This window comes from Geospiza fortis, unplaced genomic scaffold (assembly GCF_000277835.1).
Source record: "Geospiza fortis unplaced genomic scaffold, GeoFor_1.0 scaffold443, whole genome shotgun sequence".
NCBI lineage: Eukaryota > Metazoa > Chordata > Aves > Passeriformes > Thraupidae > Geospiza > Geospiza fortis.
In genome coordinates this window covers 3902478-3930122 of record NW_005054335.1, presented here as the reverse complement: position 1 = coordinate 3930122, position 27645 = coordinate 3902478, and the positions used below count along the sequence as shown (strand labels likewise).

Genomic DNA, 27645 nt, shown 5'->3' with positions numbered 1-27645 from the left:
TGAGATAATGATTTGAACTAAAGCCCTAGGTAAACCTGGCAGATTCTAACTTGCTGCAGCTGCACTGGCACTGGAAGCAGACACCCTGCTTTCCCATGTACCCATCCAGATGGGTACATGGGAAAGTCTCAAACCTACCCCCCTGCCTGGTGCCAGACCTTTCTTCTCCATGTAGAAGGCAAGTCAGGGCTGTTGCAAGAGAGATCCTTTACCCTGGGAAGGTAAGGAGAGGCAGCTGAGCAGGCAGGGGAGAGACACCAACAAAAAGCCTTTTAAGACCTTTTTTCTTCATATAGTGCATTTGAAAATCCTTATCTTGAGCCCTGGAAGCACTTGGTGATTTGGGATGCACTCAAACAGTAATTAGTCTGTTGCTGTTCCAAACAAGAATTATTTCAGTTACAGTTTAACATAGATTGCAACTGAAACAAAAACACATGGATGTCGCTCTCAGATCAAGGTAGGATGTTTGAATTTTCATCAAAGAATAGATTTCTTTATCTCTCCCAAATACTGAATTTCTAGGATCAACATGTAATTACACTTAATGCACTTGGTCACCAATTCTTGGTGAAAAAATGCTTTTGCATCCCAAAGTGTTCAAAAATTAGTAAATATAAATAGATATAAAACCCCCAGTAGATATTCAGAGAATAACAGAAATTTTAAAAAGAGGGAGCTGCTTCAAAATGCACAGGAACTATGGATCCAGGAAATTAATATTCAGAGATCACCATAGCTACAAGAACTGTTGGCTGCTGTGTAGGATGAGCTGGAACAGGGACCACAGTACAGAAGATCAAAACATTCTTTGCAGAAGCAGTTTCAAAATATTTGACGCCCGCATCCTGAATAGGTGCACCAGTCCTGGAGTCATGCAGAATTTTTGAGATTATTTTAAATGTAGAAAAGCATTTAAGTCAGTGGTTCAGGTTCTTTCAGCTCCTTGAGAAAGTTGCATGAGACCTCACCAGCAGCAGCAGAGACTGCAGGAGCATCTATGCAGAGTGCTAGCTCCTTAGGAAATTCAGATGGTGCAAACTTGAATCAGTGGGTTTAATTAGCTGAGAAATATGGAATGGAATGAAATGAAATGGTTCAGAAGAAGCGACGAATGGAGTCTATAAAAGTTATTCAAGGGAAAACAAGGGTTTGAATTCAGCTACATCTCCTGAATATGAAAAAATTCAATTTCATATGCACATCAAGGAATGAAGGAATACCTACTGCCAGAAAATGGTTAGTTATTCTTGGAGATAATAAATTTTAAAGAATTAAATAAAATGCCTATTAAGCCATGGCATAACTTGGCTTAGGAACTATTTACCTGGAATTAGTTCTTTCTGAGGCAGGTAATGCAGCCAAGAAGTAATCCCTTAAAATGCAAGTGTTGAGAAAAAAGTATTGTTTTGCTGAAGTTAAGTCTTTCTAGGGATAATTTCCTGAGTTTCTAGGAGAAGATGTAGCAATATGTCTTTCCAGAGACTTCTGAAAGGACTAGGAAGCTGATACTCAGCATCTTGGAAGGATTGGAGTCTTTAGCAGTAAGAAAGCAGAAAATATGTCTTGTATGTTTTCATTGGAGTTCTTGTAACCACCTTGGAGCATGGTTCCAACTAACTGAGCTCCTCAAGCACCCACAGTTCCTCGCACCATGCCCTTCCATCACACACCTGCCATTCCATGCTGCAGTGGGCTGAAACCACCCTTGCGTTACTTTGGAAATTATGGATTTTAAACCCCATAATTACTGGACAGTGTGACCCAAAGAGGACTATGAGGGCTGTGTGATATGTACCGTCTACATAAGCAAGGTGATGTCTGTGTTTCCACCCCCAGCCAGTTACAGATGTATCAAGGGAGACAGCCAGGAAGGCCTGTCCTGTGTAAAGGGGTGACTGCAAGGGTGAATGTTGCAGTTTGTGCACAGAGAAAAAGTTTGCAGTATGGCCCTGAAACAATGCAGGGTCTAGAAGCCTGAGAGAGCCTGTATCCTGTACAATTCTCTTGTCTTAATTTCACATGTTTGTTCCAGCTCTGGGCTTCAGCACACCATTTTCTTAACCAACTTTGTAAAATTCAAACAACAATCTAAGTGACTGACTTCTCTCTCTGTACTTCTGACCTGTTTCACAAAGAGATATCCAGTAACATATGTTTTCAAAGCAGCTGCCAAATTGAAATGTATTGTTTTATGGTTGTTAACCAGGCTTGCCAATATCAACTTTTATGAAGTATACTCTGGTCGTAACATTCCTTCCACTGTGAATAATTTTGAAGATATTGGCCCCACGTTCAACTTCTCAGTTAAGGTTAGTAAGTCTGTTTTGTTCTGGTTCAAGAAGTTGCCTTAGCTCCCTCTGTAGCCTGCTCCCAAAACCTTGTTTAAAAAAACACTCCTGCTTTCATTGTCTGATTTTGAAGCTTCTGAATAGGTCAAATAAGAAAAAAAAAATTGCAAATAGCGTAAGTTCTTGGAGTCTTCATAAGGTTAAGGATGACATTTGCACCAGTAGAATAGGGAAGGGATTGGTCCTGCACTGTGTACATATTTAGAAGATGGTAAATGCTTAACTTTAGGCCAGCTTAGACTGTTTTTTCACAGAGTCTCCTGACAACTTGATAAAGAAAAACAAGTGTTTGCAAGCTTGGACTTTGAAACTTGAAGTTTGGCAAGGGTTAAGGGCTCAAACCTGATGCAAGAACTAGCCAAATCACAGTGCTTATTACATAACACAGAAAAAAAAACTTAGATCCAAATATGCAACGTGGAAGAAAGTTAAATTATGTTCCATTTCCATTCCTGTAACTGCTACTCCAAAGGACTAAACAGGCCTATTGGCCGTGGCAGAACATTTGCTTTTCAAAACATATTTCATGCAGTTAATATGAACTCTGCTAAGAAAACAGACAGGAACCTGGAGCTATACAATATACTTTCTGCTTTACTATTCACAAAATTACTACCCCAGTGTCTTAGTAAAAAAAAAACTGATGTAAAAGGAATCCAGTTCTTCCATACTTATCCATTATTTCTACTTTTCTTGCTGTATCAAATAATTTATGCATAGCTACCTGAATTAACTCTTGCGTTTTTTGCTTTGCAGGTAACAACAGGAAGTATTCCAGTAAAGATGGCATCTGTAACAATCAATCTTCCCGAACTGACCAGCAAAGGCAACCCACTGATGTACCTAACTGCAGTCACCACAGATGAGGTATAGAACTATTGAAATAATATCCCTGCACCACACTGCAACATAGAACTGAATTGTGTTTTGAGGGTTTATCAGTACTATAAACATTAATTATCTCCCCAATATTATGGCTTAGTTTAAGAGAATCCATGCTCTTTCTCCTTGTCCCTTCCTGATAAAGAGGGAACCACAATGCCAGCAGTACACTAGGCTATTACTTGGCAGATGTGGAGTATCTGGATCTCTTCAATTAGGTCCTTCTCTAAGTTCCTGAGAAAGTTATTGTAAAAGTGAAATTGTTAGATGAGGAAAAGCCCTTCAGGTCAATCTAGGGACAAAAAAAAAAGTGTCATAAGAATTATTTACTTCTGGCCAAAACCTCATACTTTTAGTTTCCTAAAGAATGTAGTGTTCACACTTCAGCCTTTAACAGCCACCATCTAAGCCCAGCAATATATATTACTACAATGAGTATAAACTCCCAAGTAGCATATCATCCAGTCTCATTCCTGCCATCTTTCCTAGGTCAGAGGTGTTACTTGCAATGCTCAGATAAATCCACTGCAAATAGGAAAAAGACCTTATTCTCCATCTTTCACGAAAGAGAACTTCAGAGCTTCCAAAGAACTGGTGAGTAAAACCCAGGGCTGCAGTAAGCAGAACCTTCTGTGCTGAGGGAAGCAGAGCTGACCTTCTGAGCCCACTGCTGTACTTGTGAGGAAAGCTGTGATGGGGTGGCATTCCTCATTTACAGAGCAGGAGCTCAGCCTATGGATATTCTCACAGATACTGCATCTCTTTAGCACAGCCTGTAAGCACTTAATTTGTATGCACAGAATGGCAAAGGCAAGGGCAAAAATCTGGATGTTGCAAGAGTATTTTTTAAAGTGTATTTTTAATGCATGCTCTTGCCTCTTCTTGCTGTTTCCTCTGGAAGAACTGTCAGAACGTGAAATGCAGTACCATCACATGCAAGCTGGAACACATTGCACTGAAGGGAGAGTACTTTGTGAACGTGTCCACCCAAATCTGGAACGGAACCTTTGCTGCCGTGAGTATCCGCTGCGTCTTTATAGAGGATACAATATTCAAGTATTTTCAAACTCCTGATATTTTTCAAAGTCCAGTACAGAGACCTTACTAAGAGAGTACAGAGTACTTTCAGATTACTTACTGAGTACAGAGACCTCAGTCTAGAAAGACCTTCCTTTACTTTATATTGGTTTTATTTTTCCAGATTGAAAACTTGAACCTGAAAGTAGTGAGGCTGCATAACAGAGCTGCTAAAACTTCAATCCAGCACAGAATCTAAGAAAATGCTATGATAATGCAACCTTCACAGCTGAAAAAAAAAGTTTCCTACATCTGTTAGATTCATTCTTGGGGAACTACAGTTTCCACAAAACTCATCATAGGACAGCAGAGCACAGTATCACCATAGCCTGTAAAATAATCATGCTTTTTAGCTTTTGAACATCACAGCCTACATCGTGGTCATTTTAGATCACATCAAAATACCAAAGCTCTGTTAGTGCTGCCAGTTCTATTTGCTCTATTTGATAGAGAAAGTGTGGAAAACATCTTTAATTGATTTTTTGTGTTTATTAGAGTAGGTGTCAAAGAAACAGTCCTTGCTTAGAGACCTACAGGATGCTTCAAAAAACCATCAATATCTCAGCCTATTTTCAATCACCATGTGTCCTCCAGGATATAACTCATCATGAGTTACCAGACTTTTGAAGTTAGACCATGTTTGCTTCTAAGCTAGGCAACCAACCAAACGATCTTGGAGTCCTGCATTTGCCTAATGCGTCAGGAACATGACGCAGTCTCCTTAGCGTGTCTGGTGATTCTTGTGGCAGGTATTGACATTTAACAGCAGGGCTGTTGTCAGCTCAAGCATTCAACTCTTAAAAGGAAAATGTCAGGTTGATATTGTTAAATGTGTTATGGCAGTGTGCGACAAAAAGCATCTGTCTGTCTTTAGCGTTTGTATTTTTCTAATCAGCTGGGTCAAGACCATTTGTTAGTGCTGTTAGGTACGCAGAAGGTGGAGACCTGAACAAAAGGTTACTACCCTCACAAAAAAGTGAGTGGGAATGGTTTGTTTACCATCACTTGCTGATGGGAAGGAAAGTTCATATGTAACAGTTCTCCTCACATCTCCCATTTTGTAATTTTCTATTTGGTTGTAAAAAATTCAGCACAAATAATCTTGCAAGCACTCGCTCAGTCATGCACATTATCAACCTTTTTATTTAGTGGCAATCAGCCATTGTCCAAGAAGGGCATAGCAGGCTTGCCAGTACCTGCTAAGCCAAGAAAATATGTGTTTAGGAACTGAGGTGCTTTGAAAAGTGCTCAGGTGTTTTTCTAAACTTTGAGGTGTGCAGGACACACCACTTGGGCAGATGGCCACAGTGCAATAACTCACACTGCAGAGCCAGTCAGTTTGGTGTGTTGGCCACTGCAGACCCACAACTGCCCATGGTACTTGGCCCTGCCACAGGGGAATGGCTGAGGAGGCAAAATGGCAGAGCAGGCATTGCCTTTGGGTCAGCTGGAGAGAGTGGTCCTGTGCTCCCATGGAGCTGAGGCCATTCCTTGTGGTGCTGTGGAAGAGCAGCAGTGAACTGTCAGCATCTACACAGCCATGCACCTCTCCTCCCAGTACATCCACAGAGGGAAGTGGGATCTGGCACAAGGTCCCTTTTCAAATGGGAATTGGCTTAAGATTTTTGTCATCATCTCTGTTTAAGCTGAGAGAGCTATGTCAGAATTTGAGACGTGGAGAGGAACACATAGTGAAAGGAAAAAATAAATGGGGAAAAACAGAAGCACTGGATAGAAGTGAGGGCGGGCGGGGGGAAGTAAAAGAACATCCAGTTTCCATTTCTTTCAAAGGCCAGAGATATATTCCCATCTGTCTTTTGTTGCTGTGTCTCCTTTTCTCACTACCATTTCCCCCCATCTCTTCCCTGCTAGCAGCAGTAACAGCTTTGAAATAACTATAAAAAGGGTTACATAAATATTTCCTTCTGTTTTGTTTGAACTGTACATTAAAGAAAAAGAAAAACCAGTTCCTCAATGTCATTGCTAAGTGGATTACTGATATATTATTACTTTGATTGACATGTTGGCTGGGGAAAAATATTAAAATAATTTTCTTAATACTATGATTTTTTTTTTCTGGCTGTGAAGTCTTCATTTCAAGGACTTCAAACTTCAAGGACTTTTAGAATATCTACTTTTTAATTGAGTTTCCCCATAACAGAGCTTTACAGTTGTTTTAATCTTCTCTTTCAGTTAATTTTCCAGACATTACAACTCTCTGCAGAAGCAAAAATTGATACAAATAACCCTGAGTTATTTATCATTGGAGAGAATACCCTAACTGTAAGTGATAGTTAAGTATATTTTTTCAACTTCTCTATCTTTGACTGTATTAAAGTGATAGTATTTCATTTGCAGTGTCCTTTAGGAGTACATAGCAACTTGATTATGTTTAAGTAATGTATCATTTGACTATATACAAGTCCCTTAAGCTATTAAAATGTTTTCATTTCAGCCACTGCTATATAAACCAGGCATAGTTAAAGCCTGTAGGTCTTAAATTGTAGAACTCTGAGAAAAAGTCAGCTAGAAACTTCTGAAATTCAGATATCTTTCTGGTCATGAAAAGATCAAGATTTGGCTTTCTTGCTGCGATGGAATTAGTTTTTATAGGTAAATGAGCTCTGGGAAACATGCTCACAAATCTGACTTACAGTCTTACTTCTATAAGAGTATGGTTTGAGGTTTCTACACAAATGTTTGGCAAAGGTCTCTAGAAAATAATCTCATTTGTAAAGGAATGTGGAATATTTTTAGCATTTGGAATAGCTGTCATATGGACAATGTGGACACAGTTAATCTCAAGAGAAGTCTCCATACCACTGCTTTATTAGTACTGAATTCTTCTTCCAAGCTTTCTATTTGCTATACACAAACATAAAAAACTCTGGAAGAATATAGTATTACTGTGGTACTGTTGTAATAAAAGAGGACACCTTATTATCTTAGTCTGTCTTGAGAGGAACACTCTTCCATTTGCAGTACTAATTTCAGATTTATTTTTACAGGACTTAAGAGCCTGTTTTACCCATAAAATAACCAAGGCTATCAAAAAGCAAAATGCAAATTAGTAAATGAGTCAAATATAAATAAGAATATGTATAAGAATGTACAGCATAGCCCATTCCCAGGCAATAGAGAATTCAACTAAATGTGTACAAGGCAGTTACAGATTGGTCTCTCTCACTGTGTGGTATGATCATCATCCAATACCATTTTTAATCACTGGTTTCTCATTGATCACTATATTTTTTGTGAAGAACCTCTAAATAAGCCGTTTTGTAATCAGTAAAACCTCCAGTGCCTGAAGAACAAAGGAAGTATATTTTCACAGAAAAATTACATGCCAATATTTGAAGTGTTCTGAGTGCTTCAGTTTGGCATGGTATTATTTCTACTATGAAATGAAGTTCATTACTATACAGTGCAAATATTCCAGGTAATTGCATAGGTTTTTTAGGTAACTCATAAACCATGTATTGATAAGTATTTTTCCACATTTGAAGCATGGTACTGCCAAATCTAAATTACCAGAAGTTCTGTTGGCAGTTTCAGGAGAGCTAGAATTTAATTATTCAAATGACAGTTGAAAAATGAAAGTCAATTCCTCCCCCAGCCATTGAAACCTGTGCAGCTGGGACTTCTACACCTTTGAGGCAATAGCTGAACAGACCCTGAAAGTTATCCACAGGGTTCCTTGGAAACAAAGTGGCTTTTGGGGACTTCAGCCTGACCTTTACTCAACGATCTAGTGCCCTGTGAGAAGTCTTGGTAAATGTGCCAGGTTGTGAAAGTACATTCTCCCTAGAGCAGAGAGTTTGACACTTGGAATCAGTACCCTGCACTGTACTTCTTGTCAGGCCAATAGGGATACTCAGCCTGCCCTTCACACTTCCTTGGGAACAGGACAGTACAGAAGCAAACAGAGCTTATTTCCCTACTTACCCTGTTAATTTAAATGGATGTGGTAGGATTCATCCAATTTAATATCTGCATTTCTCATCCATATTCTATATACCTAGTCCCTGGAAAGAACAGGTATTTCTGAAATGCAGTTCATCTCATCCTAAATTTGATCCTGAAAATAACTAGGGTGAATTAGGCTCTTAAAAAGCCTATCCTCCTTTGGGAGTCAAGGAACCATGCTTTAGATAAATACCAGATGAGTTGAATCCCAATCTCATGCTGTCTTACTGACCACAGTTTAACTTCAGGAAAGATAATTTGTACTTAGGCATCAATTTTCCTTTCCAATAGTGCCACTTCACTGTTAATCTAATGCGGAAAGCATTACTAGGCAAACTGCATATATGAAATTGACTTTTTGTATTGGATGAACTGGGTTGTTGTTTAGCCAAATAAATGAATATTGCCTTTTGATGCTATGTGGGGAAGCTGCTTAGGTATTTTTACGTAAAAGCTTTCACATTTTTTCCAATTAGGAAAGGACTGCCAGCTGGAGGCCAGAATGTAAACCTGCTAGAATCATCACTATGGCCATTCAGTTAGAAAATACACAAAGCCATCCTGCCTTGGTGAAATGAATACACATAACCACACCTAGCACAACACTGGAGCCTTCCAACAGAAATGACTTAAATCACTGAAATGTCAGTCCAGTGCAAGTTTCCCAGAAAGCTTAAGATTAAATTACTCCAGACAAATGCACTGAACAACCACCCTGAGAAAATAAACCAGTGTGACTTGTTTTATCATGTTTCAGGAAGGAAAAAAAACCTTTCAGCTAACTGCATGTCATTCCAAGATTAAATCCAAAAATTTGACAGTTCATAAATATTACAGCAATGTCTCTCCAAGAAACTCTGTTATATGTAATTATATATTTGGTTATACCTAATCCAGCTAGATAGGGTATCACCTGAAAACTAACTTCCAGACACTCTATGCTCCTCTGGGAGCTCTCTGGTATTGCTTGTGGTTCAGGAGATGTAGGTGTGCTAGAGGTGCTCCTGTTTGACCTATACATCCTGCAGCAAATCCATACAGTTGACCCAGGAGATCACCATGAGACCTGTCAAGTCATTAGTGGTTTTATAGAAGGTAGGAACAGCAGGCAAAGGAGACTGAGGCACCTGCCCAGCAGGAGGATTGGAATTTCAGCAGATGTGATGGTGTCTGGCCTCAGTGATTAGTGCTGCCTCCTACAGCTGCCGAGCACAGATAACGGGCTCTGACAACACTTGGTGAAAAGGAGTGCTCCTCCAGCAGTCTGATTTTGGGGCTGTACACCAGGTTATTCCCCACCTTCATGTAAACATGGCTGGTTTACACAGTGATGGTGTGTGGAGCCTTTGAAAGGGCAGCTGTCAATGGAGAGGCAGCTGGCAGGAGAGATTGGTCCTCTGCCTGTTATGCATGGCCAAGAGTGATGAGGGCCTCTAGTCCTTAGCTGGCATTGCCGTGTGCTACAGTGCAACCAGGCACCCATGGACACCAGTGACAGGGCTGTAATTGCTTGGTGCATTCCAGTCACTGATCCTGGAATATATGCAGTCCAGGCATTCTTGATCTTTGGTTTACAAGTCCTACCTTATTTGCAGTTCACATGAGCCCCTGAGACACAATCTCTCTGCTTTCAGATCCCAGTTACAATAATGAAGCCAGATGAGAAAGCTGAGGTACCAGTAGGTGTTGTGATTGGCAGCATATTGGCTGGACTCCTCTTGCTGTTGGTACTGGTTGCTGTTTTGTGGAAGGTAAGTTGGTACTTATATCTTAAAACCAGAAAGGGATAAATACATTTGGGCTATTTGCTTTGGAATCTCTCTTCTCTAGTGTGAAACAAAACCACATCTGCAGTTTGGTGATATGAATAATACTGCATTGACATTACACCCTTGACATAGTTTAAGAGGGTTTATGAAATGAGTCCTTATAGAAACTGGCACGATGAAGATCTTAAATGACCTGCCAATCATTCAAAACAGGGGCTGTGGCATTTACTTTTTTCCTTTCAACACTGTCTGTCTCCTTCTATAATATCCTATCTGGGCTCTGAACTCCCATGATATTCCCAGTGACAAGGGTGGGGATTACGAACAAGGTGAGACAGAATATATTTTGGACAAAAGAACAGACAAAAGAAAGGGCAGGGGCAAAAAGTAAATTACAAAGGTTACATAGAAAAAGGGGAAAGTTTTTCTGTGTGCCAGGGCACTGGTGTTTGAAGTGTTTCTTGGCACACCAAGGCATCATGGAAATGTCCATATCTCAGCAGGGAGAAAACTGTCTAATCAGCACTGCTGCTCTAGCATTCAGTTGCACCAGGTAGGAGTTTAGGGCCCACCTCCTTTCATTTTAAAGGCAAGAATTGTCTACAAATCAAACTCTATAGGGTATGCATGCACACAGGTGCATTTTTACCATCACAGTATTTAGTTTTGCTGAGTAATGTATTATCAATGACTGACTGCAATGTGGTGTTATTTTAATAATTCTCACAGCTTGGCTTCTTCAAGAGACAGTACGAGAAAATGACACAGGATATAGAAGATGTCGATGAAATTGCAGAACTCACAAAGGACAAAGATTGAACATGAGTTACATGGATAAAGAGGAGATCTGAGCCACCAATAGTAGTTGTGATCAGTCAGTTCTTCAGCTGGAGTGCCTTAAAGCTTAGTAACATTTAAACATTTTTAATGGAAGTGTCTTTATAGATGAAATATTTTACAGATTCTACTCTATTGTAAGAGTAACTGCAGGACAGTTTGGTTTTTTCAAAAATGATTTATAATGCCTTTTCTTGTAAAGTTTTGCCTTTCAAACAAACTTAACCCTTAGAACTGGCAGGTCCGGAGTATACAGTAACATACTGTTCCAGCAGCCCTTCTCTTGATCCACTGCAGAGTGAAACAGAAGAATTTATTTCAGATTATTGTGGACAGCATCACTTGGTAATTCAGTTGAGAAGTACCACATGTGTTAAAGGACATTTTCTATTAAGCTGATGATGAATGTGTGGTGAATACTGCTTCCAGACTGGGAGAAGAAAAGTCATTTTTTCATTGACTAGCTCCATCCTTATTGTTTTAGAAAAATAATTTCCACCAGCAAACCTTTGCTTTAACTAATCTATAAACTGGGAACTGTGTATGAAGATGTCTGTCTGGATGCTACAGGACAACTGTTGGGCAAAGTCTTCCAAAAGTTCACCGTATTTCTTGCACTAAGGGTCACAACTAAATTACTGAAGGATATTGTTTTGGGGAAGTATTGTCAAATGGTATGTATAACTGTCTTCTGCATACTTTCTTCCTGAGAAGAAAATATGAATTTCATAATCACTTACAGCATGTTCTCTGCAATGTTATTACTCATTTTCATCTTGAGAAGCACTACTACTGTTATGCTGGCCTTTAAACTCTTGGTCCCTCTGATATCAGTTTGGCTTTTGACATAAATAGACAGTTAAGATCTTGCCTTTAATTCTGTACTGAAAGATTTTGCAAGACTAAGAGCATAGAGTGAACTAAAGGGGATATCTGACTGAGGAATTATGCACGTTACAAAAGGGGATAGTGAAGATCTAAGCTCTGTAAAATGTTTACTGCACTTACTTTTTTAGCATCTCAGTGCCCTCCAGGAGACCAAAGTTTAGTACCTTACCTACCACAATTTTTTTGGTCCTACCTGTTCATGTCTTGATGAAGTTAACTTATGTTTTATACAGTGAAGTACTGTAGCGCTCTGGAATGAGCTCTAAGCACAACACTTGGGTGACTTTGTGTTGGTTACACACCTCAAGTTTATCACATGCTGTTACGCTGCCTGGTTATAATGAAAGCTCAGTCTTAAAAAGGCCCATGCTGTTAAGACTGGTAACAGTCAGGGGAATTGGCCTTTTGGCTGCCTTTCTCTCTCATGCCTGTCAGTTACACTTACAATTGATCGTGAGAGATGATGTGTGTGTTTTTCGTATGCATGCTGCCATGCAAGTGAGATTGTTTCCAACTTGAGGTGATTTACTTGAAGAGTAAAACATGCAAATGATTGAGAACACGAAGTCATGGTTTCTTCCCCCCAAAGCTGGATTGTAATTATGCTTAGGCAATTTTCCATTACTTTCTGAGGGACTAGGCTTAAACTCATTTGAAAGTTTTACTCAGTCTTTTTTAATAGCTAATCAGTCAAAAGCCAACCATCTCTTTGGCAAATAACAGCTTCATTTGCAGCAACAGCTGGATTATGCTCAGTGTAGTTTTATATGTGTTTTGAATTTATTTTGTATCTATGAAATGTTATGTTTTGGGACATTTTGTCGCGGTTTTTCTAACATTCTGAAAAACAATTCAGATTCTTATATCAATTATCAAACAAGATTCTTGCCATCAGCTGAGTTTGTGACTAAGACAAATATTTAAAAAGTGGGAAAAAAATAGCAATTGCATAAATCTAAAGAATAAGCTTCTGACTTGTAATTATAAACTTTGAGGGCAAATGCTCTGAGAGTAGAAAGAAAAAATTTGTCTGCCTCAATTCTTATATAAACTTGTGCAGAAAAAAATAACCCCTACAGCCATGTATGTGGGAAGCTCCTACATAATCAGGGTCATGCACTCCAGAGCAGAGGGGGAATTTCACAATACACCAGATGGTAAAATTTTCAATTTCTGGTGCTGCCTAGCAATTCAGGCCTTGACCCAGATTTCCTTCTTCCGCCTTCAGTGGGAGGTACAGGTCAATATCCAATATGCAACTTCTTTGGGGATTTTACAGTTTATCAATCAGGTAGCAATGATTCAATTCACTAGCTTTCACTGGGTTATATTTTGACATGGACAATATAATTCTCCTTCCCAGCCTGAACACAATAATGCTTTTCCAAAATAAAGGGGAGACATAGCAATGGGTAAGATTTTTGTATTCTAACCTAACCACTCCAAGTTACAAGTTTATTTTTCTTTTACAATTAATACTTAAATGGATATTCAGTTTTTGTAATGGGTAAGTCTATTGCACTTTTAAGTTGGCACAACCGCAAATAATACTGGAAATATTATGTATATTTTGTATTGTGTGCAAGGGTTTGTTTTGTTTTTTTCTTTTAAGCTTACTTTTTTAAAGCAGCATGTTTTAAATACCCTGAAATTTTGAGCTTCAGCATGTACTTCTGTTTATGCTTGCAGCAAGGAAAGTCAGCAATACCTTCAGCAAACTCAAGTTATATATGATTCTGGTCTTGAAATCTAGCTGCTGATTTCCTGAAGTACTAGAATCAAGTCCAAAATCTGAGTTGGTTTCATGTGAGCCTATGTATAAATTTGGAATATACGAGAGCGTTTATACTAAAGTTGACTTCTAAAAGCTAGCATGTAAGCTCTGTGGGAGCAGGGACTGTATCACTGTGGTGGCCTGTCTGAGGGCCTAACAGCATTACTGCAATAAAACCCAAGACTACTGCTGAATGCAGACTCATTTATTTTTAGACAGCACCCTAAAGAGAACGAATGGTACTGAAAAAGCACTGCATAAAATGGGGCCAAATATGGCTTTGTCCCAGTAGCACACAGTGAGAACCTAAGGGGATGACTCTGCTAGGCAGACAAAGACACTGCACCTGAAGTCTTGCAGATCACAGTCCAGAGTGAAACATAACCAGTAAGCTGTACTGTACTGTAACCCAGCTCACATAAGTGCAAAATATTTGGAAAGGTCTAGCTGAGTAGATGGTGTTAAAACATTACCATGGCCAGGCCTTCCTATAAACATGGGCTTATTATCACTGCTATCTAAAATTACATCCTATTCTGCCAGTCTCTGCACTTTATCTATATACAGAATTGGTCAGCAGTAGCATGTCATGACTCTGGCTCTGGCTACACGCCACCATATGTTGGAAAAGCTGAATTCAACTTTTCAACAGGAACAATGTGGCAAAAGAAGAGAGGGAGGAATTTGGCTATGAATAGAAAGATGACAGGAAGACAATATTGTCAGAAACTACCACCTGAAAACTACACACTTTCACAGAGCTTTTAATTTCCATTTTCAATTCCTCCATACTTTTAACAGTGGTACATAAACACTCAGGTAGGCTACCAGTTTTAACACTTCCATCATACAGTATCAGATGAACCTAATCTTAAGGCACAAAGTTCTGTCTTTCAGGAAGTCTTAACTGTTTTGCAGAATTACAAGCCAGATTCCTTATATGTATGTGCTGGTTTTGACTGGGGCAGAGGTACATTTCTTGACAGTAGTTAGCATGGGGCTGTGTTTTGGGTTTCTGCTGGAAACTGTTGATAACTCAGGGGTGTTTTATCTGTCACTAAGCAGTGCTCACAGGTTCAAGGCCTTTGCTGCTCTTCACGCCATCTCACCAGCAAGGAGGCTAGGGGTGCATAGGAAAGTGGGAAAGGGACAGAGATGTGACAACTGCCCACAACTGACCACAGGCATTCGGAGTGTTTGGTGTTTGTCTTCCCAAGCCACTGTCACGTGCAATGGAGCTCTGCTTTCCTGGGGTTGACTCAACCTGCCTGCCAATAGGAAGTGGTGAATGCATTCTTTGTTTCACTTTGCTTGCATGAGCAGTTTTTACTTTCCCTATTAAACTTCCATCTCAACCCATAAGACTTCACACTTTTACTCTTCCTATTTTCTCCCCCATTCCACAAGTGGCAGAGTGAGTAAATGACTGGGTGGGGCTGAGTTGCTGACTGGGGTTGAAAACTGAACTACAACAAAAGATTGCAAATGAAAGACTAAAAAAATGAAGGTATGAAAATGCATCTCAAAATCTATAGCTAATTACCTCAAATTTTTATTGCCTGTGAAAGTAAATGAAGTGTACATTTTCATAGCTTTAGAAAAGCTGAGTCCTACATTTTAAGTGAACCTTTCTGTTCTCAGTTAATCAGTCAATTATTTGTATGCAATCACAGGTTTTTAAAATGTACTTGCCTCTTAAAATAGTCAAAATGGAACTTTTATAGAAATAATTGCTATAAAGATAGATCAGGGTGCTAATTTTTGGTAAGTTGATACAATCAAACTTTATGGTGTGTTTGTTTTTCAAAAAACTGGCCTAAGGCACTCAAAGAAACTGGTAATTTATAGTCATCAATCTATTCTGAACTCTTTTCAGTCACCTCCACAGGACAGTTAATTGTACTTAATGGCACTTAATGCTCAAGATTATTTTTCACAGCATTTTAAAAGGGAAAGGGCAGCACTGTCTGCTTTAACATACAATTTGTTAATAATTAGATTTAGCAGTTCTTTTTAATGCTTCTGAAGCAACAAATGAATGTGCTACTCTATAAAACTACAACTTAGTTAGAACAGCTGTGCATAAAGTGAGCAGAGAGAAAGGCCAAAAATCTAGTTCAAAGTTGAGCATCTAAAGGCTTCATTCCTGAGTGCAGCAGTGCCACTTTCACCAGCAACAGCCAAAGCAAGGGCCTGTATTTGCCAGCATGGGCAGCACCTGAGCAGGCCAGGAGCTGCTCCTGCTCAGCCATCTCTTGGCTGCCATCTCCTGGGAAGGCCCCTTATAAAACAACCCCTTCCTCCCCTGCCCCGGTATTCCATGACAATCCATCAGCTGCTGTTTTCACCATATGCATCAGGCTGAGCTTCTCTTGAGAACAAAGCATAATGCCAAAATCAGGAAAGGAAACTCTTAAAATCAATCAGTGCTGGTATATGGATGTTCGGCCAGACAAAGGGGTGGATCAGTGTATTCAAATTTTGCCAGCCAAGACTAAAGCATCTTTTCAGAAGGACAAATTATCGCTCTGAAGACATGCACTTCCACAGACAGCCCTCATCTGGCAGATCTCTACAGGAATCACATGGTGACCCTCTGGATCTGCAGCATTTGTGTCTGGGAACATTGCTCTATGTACCAGAGCCACCAACTCAACGCAGCTGGTCTCATGGAGAGGTGGGATTAGCCTTCACTCTGGACAAGGAAGAGAAACAGCTGGACTCATCCCAGAAAGCTGGGTCTTCCTTGTAGACAGACAAATCCGCAGCTGTCTATCATCCCACTCAACGGACCTCACCATAACACAGAGTAGCCCTCATCCAGCACTGTAGTTCTGCATGTGTGGACAGCAAGAATTGCAACCACATCTTTTCCTAACACACATTGCGACACTGCTGGGATTCATCCCCTGGCCTGGCAATTTGGAAATGCTTCACGGTCACTTCAGATACAGCTTCAGCATTTATCTTAGAACACAGTAATCTGCCCTCTTATGATAATACTGGCCTAGCAGAGAGGGTAGCCCTACAGAGGGAGGCAGAACACTGAGTTCAGAGCATGAACTTAAATTTCAGTGAGATACATTTTACCTCTAATTAGCACACCATCCCTCCCAGAAACATTTCCATTTCGCTTTTACATGCCAGTTGAAGAACCCAAAGTTACACAAGACTGATATATCATTGTTCCAGAACAAAGCAGTACTTGCCTCATGCACAGCTAGGGACAAAAAATGACATTTCATTGTCTTTACCACGGCAGCATACACACATTGTAACACTCAGCTGTGACTCAGTACAACATCTCTTCCATTCATTGTTCCTGGTCACTGTGGGGAAGTACACAATTATTCTCTCTTCTTTTCTGCACCCTCTTTCCCAGCTGCATTGCTGATGGGGAAGGTGCACTTAAGGTCACCCTGGAAAAATCTTCCAGGAGACTGCAGTGCTAGAAAGGCACTAAAGACACTACTGCAACTCAGGAATTGCCCCTGATCATGGGGTCTCAAATAGAATTTAACAATGGTAACTAAGATATACCATTGATTTTCTGTATCAGACCACAACACTAGTATGGAACCACTGCATAAGTTTTACTAAAATATCCACTGAAAAACAAGATTTATTTTTGTGAAATTAATACACTAATTAGTTGCATAGTAACAGCAAACATAAACATGGAAAAATGAACACCAAGTATGAAAAAGTTCATGTATTTCTTTCTCTTCTAAAGTGAAAAATAATTATTTCACAAAGCAAGTGATTGTGCTCAGTATTCTGTACAATTCCCCAGAAAAATTACATTCAAACAGCAGAGGGCTTCTCTCCAACCTCCAAAAAAAACAAAAACTCAGTCTTGTACTTCACCAGCTCTGCCTAGATAATACGGTGCACATGGTTTGTAGAGTGTGTATCTGTAAACATGCAAGAAGCAGCTGCTGTCCTGCAGATGAAGGACTGACTTCCACTGAGGAAAGCACATCAATAATTTAATAAGCACAGTTTAACGATGTTTCTGCCTGAAGCTGTATGTTTCCTTACAATTTACTTAATTCAGATACAGTAACTAAGTATTAAAAGTGATTAAATCCCTGGGAGAAAAAAAAAGATCATCACCTACTTTCCCCATTTTGTGCAGCTAGAAGTTGTTAGTAGATTTTTGCAGACACAATAAAATACAATATACAGCTGAGGCTCCACTAGTGTGTGATGTAATGATTACAGAATCAAAGACTGGTTTGTGTTGGAAGGGACCTTACAGATCATCAAGTTGTAACCATCCTGATAGAGGCTGGGGCACCTTCCACTAGACCAGGTTACTCAGAGCTCCATCCAGCCTGACCTTGAACCTTTCCAGGGATGGGGTATCCACAGCTTATCTGGGCTTACCTGTGCCAGTGCCTCACCACCCTCACAGTAAAGAATTTCTTCCTAATTTCTTCCTATTATCTGATCTAAGCCTACCCTCAGTTCAGCTTAAAGCCATTCCCCCTTGTCCTATCACTACTTGTTGTGAAAATTCCCCCTCCAAACTTATTGTAAGCACTGTTTAGGTACTGAAAGTTGATGTAAGGTTTCTCTGGAGCCTTCTGCAAGCTGAAAAACCCCAGCTCTCAGCCTGTCTTCATAGAAGAGGTGTTCTAGTCCTCTGATGAACCTAGTGGTCCTCCTCTGGACTCATTCCAACAAAACTTCTTGCACTGGGGGCTCCAGAACCAGATGCAGTGTTCCAGTGGGGTCTCATGAGGGCACAGCAGAGGAACAGAATCAAACCCTGTGACCTGCTGGCCCCGCTGGTTTTGATGCAGCCCAGGACAGAGCCAGATTTCTGCACATTGCCAGCTCATACTGAGCTTTTTGTTCACAAATACCCTCAAGTGCTTCTCCCCAGTGTTAGTCTTGATCCATTCTCCCTCCAGCTTGTACTTGTGATTGGGATTGCCCTGACTCAGGAGTATGACCTTGCACCTGGATTATAAGTAACTATATATGATGTAGGAATGTACATATGAGCAATGGAGCAAATAATTTCGCATTACCTTATTTTCCTTCGCTTGTATCTACCTTGTCTACACTGATAATGACGACTAGGTAACACTGCCTCCCAGCATTAGCAGAAATGCCACACACAATGGGACTTTGAACCCTTAGCATCTAAATACTACCATGGCACAGTAGAAAAACAAATAAAATTACCTTGCTCAGACAAATAACCCAATATTTCCAGTGAAACACAGGCACGTTACGTCAGTTCATTTAACTAGTTTTCAAAACAGTAACAAGAGAAAAACTGTAATAAGATTAAATCTGAAATGTGAATATAAATACATATATGAATTGCAGTAAGTTCAATAAACTCCCTTTTCTTTGAAAAACTATTCCATTTGATGACTTTTAATCCCCACACATATTAAGTCAAATTACTGAACATAATTACACTATAGTTGTGTATTTGTAATAATAGCTGCTTTGGGTTTTTCTTCCTGCAACACCACACAACTACACAACCACACAACCAAAAAGTCACCTTCAAATTTTGTCTAGACATCATTAAGTAGTTACAGATTGGCATGTTATTGCTGAGGCAATTCTTTTTGCTGGTAGAGCTTTAACTTTGTATCAATATCTATCCATATTTTTTTAATTCAATGGACTCGTAGTATCAGCTGCACAGAAAAAGTCTTTCTGTGAGACAGAGCTACTGGAACATAAGCACTACTAAAAAGTTAATAACTCTGGGGTATAGTTTGTATTTTCTCCTCTGTCTGCAATAAAATAGTTCATCTACTTCAAGTAGCTTTCATGTTACAAGAATGTCAAAATAGCATAAAGTTTGCAAACTATGTCTGCAGTCATTTAAAATTAAACCTCTCTGAACTTTAAGATTGAAAAAAAATGCAATTGTCCTGTGGTGACCTGCCATGCAGCCAGAGAACACAGACTAGCAAAGCAGAAAGACTACTAGCATTAGAGCAGTATTTATCACAGAGTAGTCTAAACCTTGCAACAAAGAATTTTAGGGAAGGTTCTTTTAAAAACTGACTCCATGTGGAAAATGCACAAAAAGGCAATTCCAAAGGAGAGTCAAGACACCTAAAACCCCTAATTAATCCTCATTCATTTCACTCAGTCCAAACTAAATTACTGAAATTGAAACATCCGTTAGAACCATTTAGAAACAGAGATTCTCTGTAAAAACTCAAAGGTAAATATGTTCATTAGGAAGAGTAGCACTTTATTTTCAAAAGAGTACAATTATTTTTCTGAATTTGCCCAAAAGCATTCCTTGTTTTCTTTCCAAGAATATTCATCCTCATAAATCTCCTGTAATATAAACAAAGAATGGGAAATGTTGTGAGTCTGCTCCATACAGCTACAAACCAGGCCAAACAACTCAATAGCCATCCCACTATCATTTACTGATCACATCAGGACTGCACAGCACTTGGCTGACAAGCAGAAGAGAGGGCAGCACCCTTAGAACATACAGACATGGCTGAACCCCAGGCTAATCCCCACTGAATTTAAAAGGGCCCACCTAAGCTAAAGTCAATTCAATGAAGATATCTAGAAGAAATCATGTAATAGCTGTAGAGTACACAGCAGTCATGCTGCTACATTAACCTACTGTACCGTCATTTTAAGACAAAAATTTAGAAGTAACAAAATGTCAGTATTAAAATAAAAATTACATTAATACACTAAATGCACTACTAATAGATCTTAAGAACAGACTGGATTACCCAACAGCAGTCCAGTCCTAAGCAGCAAATTCTGAGTCCCTGATTATTTATTTTGAGAGAACCTCCATCTCCTCAAGGAGGTATCAGAAAAGTGAAGTAATATATGTGGAATATCACTGTTAACCACATACCAAGTTCTGCCAGGGAGAAGAGGCAGATATAATGCTCATTACTTGCATGCAACACTGAAGTTATATAATGAAGCTCTTTCTAGATTTGGGCTGGTTTCTCCACTCACTGTTGTATGCCTATTCTAGCTTTGGGACTTCTGCTCATTGCGTGCTGCTGCTTAGTGCTTTGTGCTTTCTCGTGGCCACAGCAATGAGGGGCAAACAGACAGGAAAGAAATGCTCCTGTTACTTCCAAACTGCAATGCTATACAAAGCAAAGCTGACCCAAATTCTTCCACAAGCCTCTGCAGAACTGAGTTTTGCTACTCAAAAGAGGACAGCTCAGGCCTCGTTTGCTTTCACCCTAGGATGGCTTAAAATAAACAGGAGCTAGATGGAACAGCTCCAGGAGAACCTTCCAGGTGCTCTACCTTCCACAAATGGGCCTGGCTGCAATAGAGCAAAGTCACTGGTGCTAGACACTGACAACCCATCAGGAGCAGCTGCTACTGCCTGGAACGCTGCTAAGGCAGCCCAGATGTCTAAGACTGGCACAGGCCTAAATTTGATTTTGTCCCCAAACATACCTTTTTCCATATAGGGACAGATGCTTTTAAGGTATTGATGCAGTACATTACAGCTTCAAGGGACTCTGCTCTGTGCGGCGAGGAGACTGCAATAATTACACTTGCTTCAGTTATTGGAACCACACTAGGGAGAGAAGAGGAACAACAGCAGCTTTAGCTAACACTTAACATCAAGAGCACCCAAAAGTTGTAGCCATGTCACGTCAGTATTCTGGCCACATGCTCTCCTGACTCATTCATACTGAGCAAGTGTCAAACCACATCCAAAAGATTATACACTTTTTAAAAGAAAGAAAACCACAACCAAAATCAGTACCAGATGTTAGAATTCCACACTCTAGAATAAATAAACCCACCAGACATAGGCTTTTTTCTTCCATTCTTTCTTTTTTTAAAATTATGCCTATGGAATTAAGAGGGGGAAATTGTTAACTTGTAACAATGCATAGGAAACTCACTGGAAGCTGGCTTAATAATGAACAATAACAAGTTAGAACAGCCAGTTCTTACCTAAAAACCTAAGAAATCATCTCAGTTTGCATAAGAATTTGTGAAAGAAGAAATTAATTGCCCCACACTATGCAGATTTTGCAATTAAACCAAACTTTTGATGAATTTTGATTTTAGATTCTCAAGGTTCCTACTTGGTGTGCTGTGTTAAACTTAAGAGAAGCACAAGGTTCTGTGTTTCTCCTTGCAGTTGTACCATTCCCAAAATCTGCCTGCCAATCCTCCCTCTATAGTAAGACTCCTTCAACCCAGTCTGTAGGAAGAAATCTCAGCCTAAATGCTTTGACCTGCCCTCATGACAGCCACCCTCTCGGTGGACTATAGAGGAAATCTAGAGAAACTACCCCTCAGGCCTTTTATCTTAGTTACCCTTTGCAATCACATCCCAAATTCCTTCAGGATTTCTGCAAATCCTCCTAGTTTTAGCAAGAAATCTTCTCTGAACTGGGAAGGCCCAAGAGTACGTCAGACACTACTATTCCACGTTTTGAACCAAAAGGAAAATGCTTATCCAAGACTCAAGGAACAACAGGAGGCTCTCTCACAAGCATGGCTGGCAATTACCATGCCCCACAGACTAAGCGTCCAGACTTTTTGTAACATAAATAGACTAAAATCTGATAATAAGAACATTCTGCAGCCCCTCAACAGGAGAGAGAAGAAAAAAATAAAGTGCTGCCAACTTCACACCTTTAAAAAATAAAGAACAAAATAAACCAATAGCCTCCCCTTCCCTGGAGTGAAATATCTCCCCACTTTCAAAATATCACATCAGCATCAAAAATCCTTCCAAGCTAAGTGTGGACTCCAGTAAACCCTACCAATAAACACATTTTTGAACATGAAATTTTTGAAACTTAGCTCCAGAGCAAGAGCTTGATCCTGCAGCCAGCTTTGCTGCACTATTGTTTCTAAACACTCCTGTGGGTTCTGCAACTATGTAAGCACAGCCATGCAGCAGACAAGAACTGATATTCCAGTTGCAGAAGAATGGGGTCTGGACATACATACCCAAGCCTGTGGTGCACTGCAATATGTTTGACTGAAGGCCATTTCTGTCTAACATCTCTGCAGATTTTCTTTATTTCAGTCTCTGCCATCGAAGTATATGCTTCATATTCCAAGTGAATCACTTTTTTTCCTTCAAAATTATTTCTTGTAGTACCTAAACAAAAATGATTTATCAACTAAAAGCACTGGGTAAATGAATACATATTGTATCTTTATAATACACATTATACACTACATTAATACAGACTAAAAACCCAGGATCTCTTGCTATAGTCAAGGTCAGCATTGTGTAAATATATACAACTTCCCTAATCATGGCTGCATAATGAGATTATTTGAACAAGATAAATCTTTACTATAAAAGGGAGAATTTAGTTTACACATTACACAGATCTGCAGCCCACAATGCCCAAGGCTGGGACATCTTCTGTGGTAACTGGTAAGGTTATATAAGGTTATAACGGCATTTGCCCACGTAATTTTTAAATTCCCAGTATTTAGGAGCCTAGTAGCACTAAGGTTTAAGCACATAGCAGTTACATATGTGTGCCATGTACATTAAGCACTATACAGAGCTATCAGCCCGACCTTCACCAGCCCACTGGTAGAATAGTACTCCACTTTTAACCAAGACCTGAGTTACAGCACCTCACATACAGGCATGGACATGTGGCTGTCATAGCCACAATAGTCCATTTCCCACCCTGAACAAGTTGTATCCCAGGGGACAGGAGAACAACTCCCAGGCGGTTCTCTACTCCAGAGCTACTGCTCTGTTTAGTCCTATGATAGCCATATCAGCCAGAAAGCTCCACACCACTTTAGCCCATGGCAGCTATTTAAGAGCTGCCATGGTCTCGCTTTAATAATTCAGAACTTGTTTTCTAAACATAATGGGTTCAGACCAGGAACTGATTTATTTGAGAACTACAAGTCTGGGATGTGGACAATCTAAGTTACATTTATTAGACTAGTAACATGTCTAGTGACTTAGCTCACAGATATTAAACTCACCAATGAACAGAGACACTGCCCCACAGTATGGTGAAACAACCAGCTCTGACACTTCATCTACAGAGAGCTTTTCAGACTTGAGCTTGATAAAATCTTTTGGCACATCTTCGTTTTGTTCCATAGCACAATAGAAAAACTGAAACCAAACAGACTCTGTTGTTGTTCCTGAAGATACTAGCATCAGCCAACTGCTTTTTATCCAGTGCTCATGCTACAGTTTATGCACAACACAGGCACTATCTATTTGCCCAAGAGATTAGTCTACATGGGAAATTCACTTCTCAGTAGCCTCACTGAAAGAATATTAACTGCAAATAAAATTACTTGGTTTTATTGCATACATATTTCTTTCTGATAGGAAAGTCTAGTACAGTGGGATGAAACTATAATTAGTCCAAGGCCCTGGTTTAACAGTACATTCAACCAGCACAGACCAGCGTGTAGTGCTGGTAAATCTGTGGTGATATTGTCAGTCCCTCCTATTTATCTCATCAAATCAAACAGTTTAAAACAGATTTCTGAAAAACATGGATTAGAGTTCTAAATCTAAAGTTGAGTATGCTCTCCAGGACATTCAGAACCTTATACTATCAGTCTGTTACAGACACACAGAAGACACTTCTAACTTATCTGAGTAGAAGCCAGTCATCAGATCACCTAAGAATGAGATGTAATTTGATCAGCAGCAATGGAACAAGCTGCAGTGAATAGATGAACTGGCACCTGAAAGCAAGCACAGAAATGAAGCTATTCTAACAACACCTTTTTAACAGCAACAAACTAACAAAATTTCTAACCAGCAGTCAATTATTTTTACTTTATTATCTTTTCTGTTAAAAAATGGCAGGAAATTTTTCATTATTATCTTGTTTAAGCAAGCTAAGTTTCCACTAGTAGGAAGAAACAACCAGGAAAGAGTAACAAGACCTAAAACCCAGATTCAAAGCAATGCCTAACCTCTCTGGCAATTGTCTTTCATTTACTGCATACATGTTAATCATTTACTGGCGCACTGGCCTATAGTTTCTTCTCAGCACAACTGCACTCACCAGATGGAAACACAGGTTGGGTTTTCTCAAAAGAGTACTGGGGTGGAGGGAGAGAATTGCAATCACATCTTCAGACCTAAACAAGAAAAGGTTCTTGTAATGTCACACAGAATTCACGAGGTATTTTAGCACAGGATTACACTCCCCAGGAGACTAGACAGTAAGTGATACCTACCTAACAGAACCTGGGCAGGTTCAGCCTCCACTAATTGGTGGGATGATGGCAACCTCGTCTCCAGGCTGCAGGACCAGGAGCTGATCTCCAAGAAGCACGTACTCCTGCCGAACAGCAAACACCACTTGATCCCGGATGAGAGCAAGCCTGAGGGGGATTGGAAAGAGCACAAATAGGTTTCCAAACAGTGTTTGCATTTAACCAGGAGATTTCATTAAATACAAACTGGTGCTCAGTATAGGGCAGCTGAGGTAAAAACCACTGAGACTTACACAACTTCACTTCCAAGACACAGTCAAAAATACAAAAAACACACACCTCCTAATCTTGGATTTTCTTGTAATGGCTAAAAAGAAATTAGATCAGTATAATTTTCAGAAATCAGGAATTGGATTTGTCATAGGCCTATGTTAGAACAAACCAATCCATATCAGACCTACTTCAGAAGCTTACAATAAAAAAGTTGGTAACTCAAGAGGCAGCAACTATCCAGTTTGAGATTAGAAGGAAATACTGTCTTGATGCAGTCTGGCAGGACTGGACCAATTTTCTTATGCATCAAGAAGCATTGTGGTATGCTGTTCAAGAGATATGAAGATTCAGTAGTCAGAGAGTTGCTCTTGTGCGTGCTCAGACTTTGTGAGGCTTTGGGTCTTTTGTACTTACAGGTCTGAAACCTGCTATTGATAAGGAGTGGCCACAGAACTAAGAGAGCAAATGTGATGTGTCTTCTGGCAGATCTTCTACATATTTTTTATTTGAGATATTGCTGTGAGAGTCCATAGCTCTGGATATCATGAGGCAGGGAATCATTCCTATGACTAAGTACAATTCCATAGCAAGCATGAGGGCCATAGCAGTAAGACAGGAGAAAAAAGAATTGCATTTTACTTCAGATGACACAGGCATGATAACAGTTCTTCTTTGAGACTACAAAATCTGGTATAACCAGCTCAGCTGTATTGCCTAGAAACAAGTAAGCTGACCAAAAGAGTACAAGTAAAAATCATCTTGTTTCCTACCAGCTAGATAGACAAAAAGTAGTCAAGGCACAGGCCGAGCAAAACACAGTAGCACTGATTCAGAGAACAGACTGAAGGGAGGGATTGTATGAAAGCAAAGCAAGCCGCTGAAGAACTGTGCACTACCATAAAACTGAAGTGCCCATTAGAAGGACGGGCTCTAATTAAAGTCCCTTGCAAGCTAATTAGTTGGGGAAAATGTGTCAAACAGAAAAGCACTGTCAAGTACGCTCAAGCTGCAATTTGAATATCCATTAGCAATGTGAATAGAAGTCTGTGGTCAATGCCCTACAATTATATTGAGTTTTTCCAGAAAATTCTACTGCCCCAAGTCATCATTCATAAAAGGACAAAGTTGACAAATTACAGCAAAATGACCAACGGTGCTGCTGCTTCTGACATAGACGAAAAGGCTGCAAACTAAAATATACGCATTCCCTACTGCCTCTAGCACCCAAACATACTTTATTTCAATTCTCTGTGAGGAAAAGGTCCCTGGTCCAGTGTTTTGTGAAGAGTTTCTCACTGGGAAACAGATACCAATGTTGAATAGTTCATTTTTTTTCACAGTGTTTGAGAGCATTTTACTAAAGAAAGATTTGGACATCTAAGTTAAAGTTATGGAAATCTCAGAGCACTGAGCACTAAATCCTGAGGACCTCTTTTATACTTTTTTTACCTCCTTCTATCTCTCCAAAATGGTGTTGGCATCTTTGTCCATCAAACTTGTTCTTGACAGGACTGAGCACCTTCCCTCAGCTTTAAAAAGAGCGGACATTTCTATTAACACCCCCAAGAGCACCAATGCTGGTGAGACCCTTACAGCATACACAGTACTTTCTCAGGACCAGACTCCTTATGAAATGCAAACAGCAGTGTTTCAGAGCATTGAAGTGGCTGACCATATTTGCTGCGTCAGGGCTGAGTGGCTGGAAACCTGTGGGGGCTTCAGTTCCCTTCCTGACCTGCCTTGCAGAGTGTGCCATAGGCTCACACCAATGGCTCACAGTACAGTTAATCACAGAATCAATTACGTTTGAAAAGCACTCTGTGACCATGGCACAAAGTCCAATCTTTCCTTAAAAACCTTCAAGGACAGTGACTCCACCACGTCCCTGGGCAACCCATTCCAATGTCTTTGCATCCTTTCAACGAAGAATTCCTTCCTAATGCCTAACCTAAGCAACTGGAAACATCCACATATTATCATTTATTTCTTATAAATGGTAATATTTACTGGCTGCGCTTGATCCCTCCTTGCAACATCTCACCTTCTACACAGACTGAAAACATGGTAGTTTTCAGGTTACCATACCACAGCCCTCCTGGACAATGGACCATGTGTACTCTCAGGCCCAGCTTGGGGTACATCTCCTGCACCTGGGCTTTCCGTGTGTATACAAAAAGCTACAGCACTTCCAACTGTGCAAAACACAAAACATTTAGTGTTTAGGATTACCAAAAGAAGGTAACACCATTGGCTTTGTGCTGTTGAAGTACTGCTATGTGTTCCAGCCCAATGCCAAACACCAAATTTGCATTACAAAATTTTTTTAAAAAATCCACATTTCTGTGTGCACCTCAAGGGTAACTTGCTGCATACCTGGGATGGACCTTGACGATCTCCTCCCAGAGCTGCAGAGAGGTGATCTCCCGCGGCACCGAGAGGGTCTCGCAGCGCAGCCCCGCCAGCTCCGCGCTCCGGGCGAAATACAGCACCGAGACCTGCCCGGGGAACAGACAGCGCTCAGGGCCGCAGGCCTGCCCAGAACACCGCTCCCCAATACCAGCACACAACCGGACACAACCGGAACCAGAGCGCCAAGATCTCGATGCCGATCGCCTCAGCCGCGTCCCTCCTGCCCCGGCTGTCAGGACAG

General features: G+C 40.1%; 2 protein-coding genes across 5 annotated transcripts in view; one reads left to right on the top strand and one right to left on the bottom strand.

The window, feature by feature from the left end:
• Positions 1 to 13738, top strand: part of ITGA2 (integrin subunit alpha 2) — a 63706-nt gene extending 49968 nt beyond the window's left edge. For all 3 annotated transcript variants that reach the window (XM_031057823.1, XM_031057822.1, XM_031057821.1), the window contains 7 exons: positions 2210 to 2312; positions 3108 to 3218; positions 3723 to 3827; positions 4135 to 4248; positions 6504 to 6593; positions 9911 to 10027; positions 10775 to 13738. In XM_031057823.1, coding sequence (XP_030913683.1) covers positions 2210 to 2312; positions 3108 to 3218; positions 3723 to 3827; positions 4135 to 4248; positions 6504 to 6593; positions 9911 to 10027; positions 10775 to 10864 — 730 coding nt within the window. In that variant the 3' untranslated portion in view covers positions 10865 to 13738. The remainder of the gene's footprint in view (positions 1 to 2209; positions 2313 to 3107; positions 3219 to 3722; positions 3828 to 4134; positions 4249 to 6503; positions 6594 to 9910; positions 10028 to 10774) is intronic.
• Positions 13739 to 19754: 6016 nt separating this feature from the next.
• On the bottom strand, positions 19755 to 27500 carry MOCS2 (molybdenum cofactor synthesis 2). Of its 2 annotated transcripts, XM_005421994.2 has the most exons (7): positions 27369 to 27500; positions 24744 to 24890; positions 24569 to 24644; positions 23520 to 23655; positions 22506 to 22659; positions 20985 to 21108; positions 19755 to 19868 (listed from the first exon to the last, which is right to left on the bottom strand). In XM_005421994.2, exons 4-7 carry the CDS (start codon positions 23638 to 23640, stop codon positions 19800 to 19802), a joined length of 468 nt encoding a protein of 155 aa, XP_005422051.1. In that variant the 5' UTR covers positions 23641 to 23655; positions 24569 to 24644; positions 24744 to 24890; positions 27369 to 27500; the 3' UTR covers positions 19755 to 19799. The 2 variants fall into 2 exon arrangements, with proteins under 2 accessions (XP_005422051.1, XP_030913680.1); XM_031057820.1 differs by lacking the exons at positions 24744 to 24890; positions 27369 to 27500 and adding an exon at positions 24177 to 24242 and having other exon boundaries at positions 24569 to 24627.
• Positions 27501 to 27645: the final 145 nt, after the last annotated feature.

Coding starts and splice junctions, on each gene's coding strand:
- MOCS2 (XM_005421994.2), bottom strand. CDS start 23,640: ATGGAACAAAACGAAGATGTGCCAAAAGATTTTATCAAGCTCAAGTCT. Junction 21,109..22,505: donor GCAGTGCACCACAGGCTTGG/GTATGTATGTCC, acceptor TTCTCTCCCTAG/TGTGGTTCCAATAACTGAAG. Junction 19,869..20,984: donor CTGTCCCTATATGGAAAAAG/GTATGTTTGGGG, acceptor TTTATATTACAG/GAGATTTATGAGGATGAATA.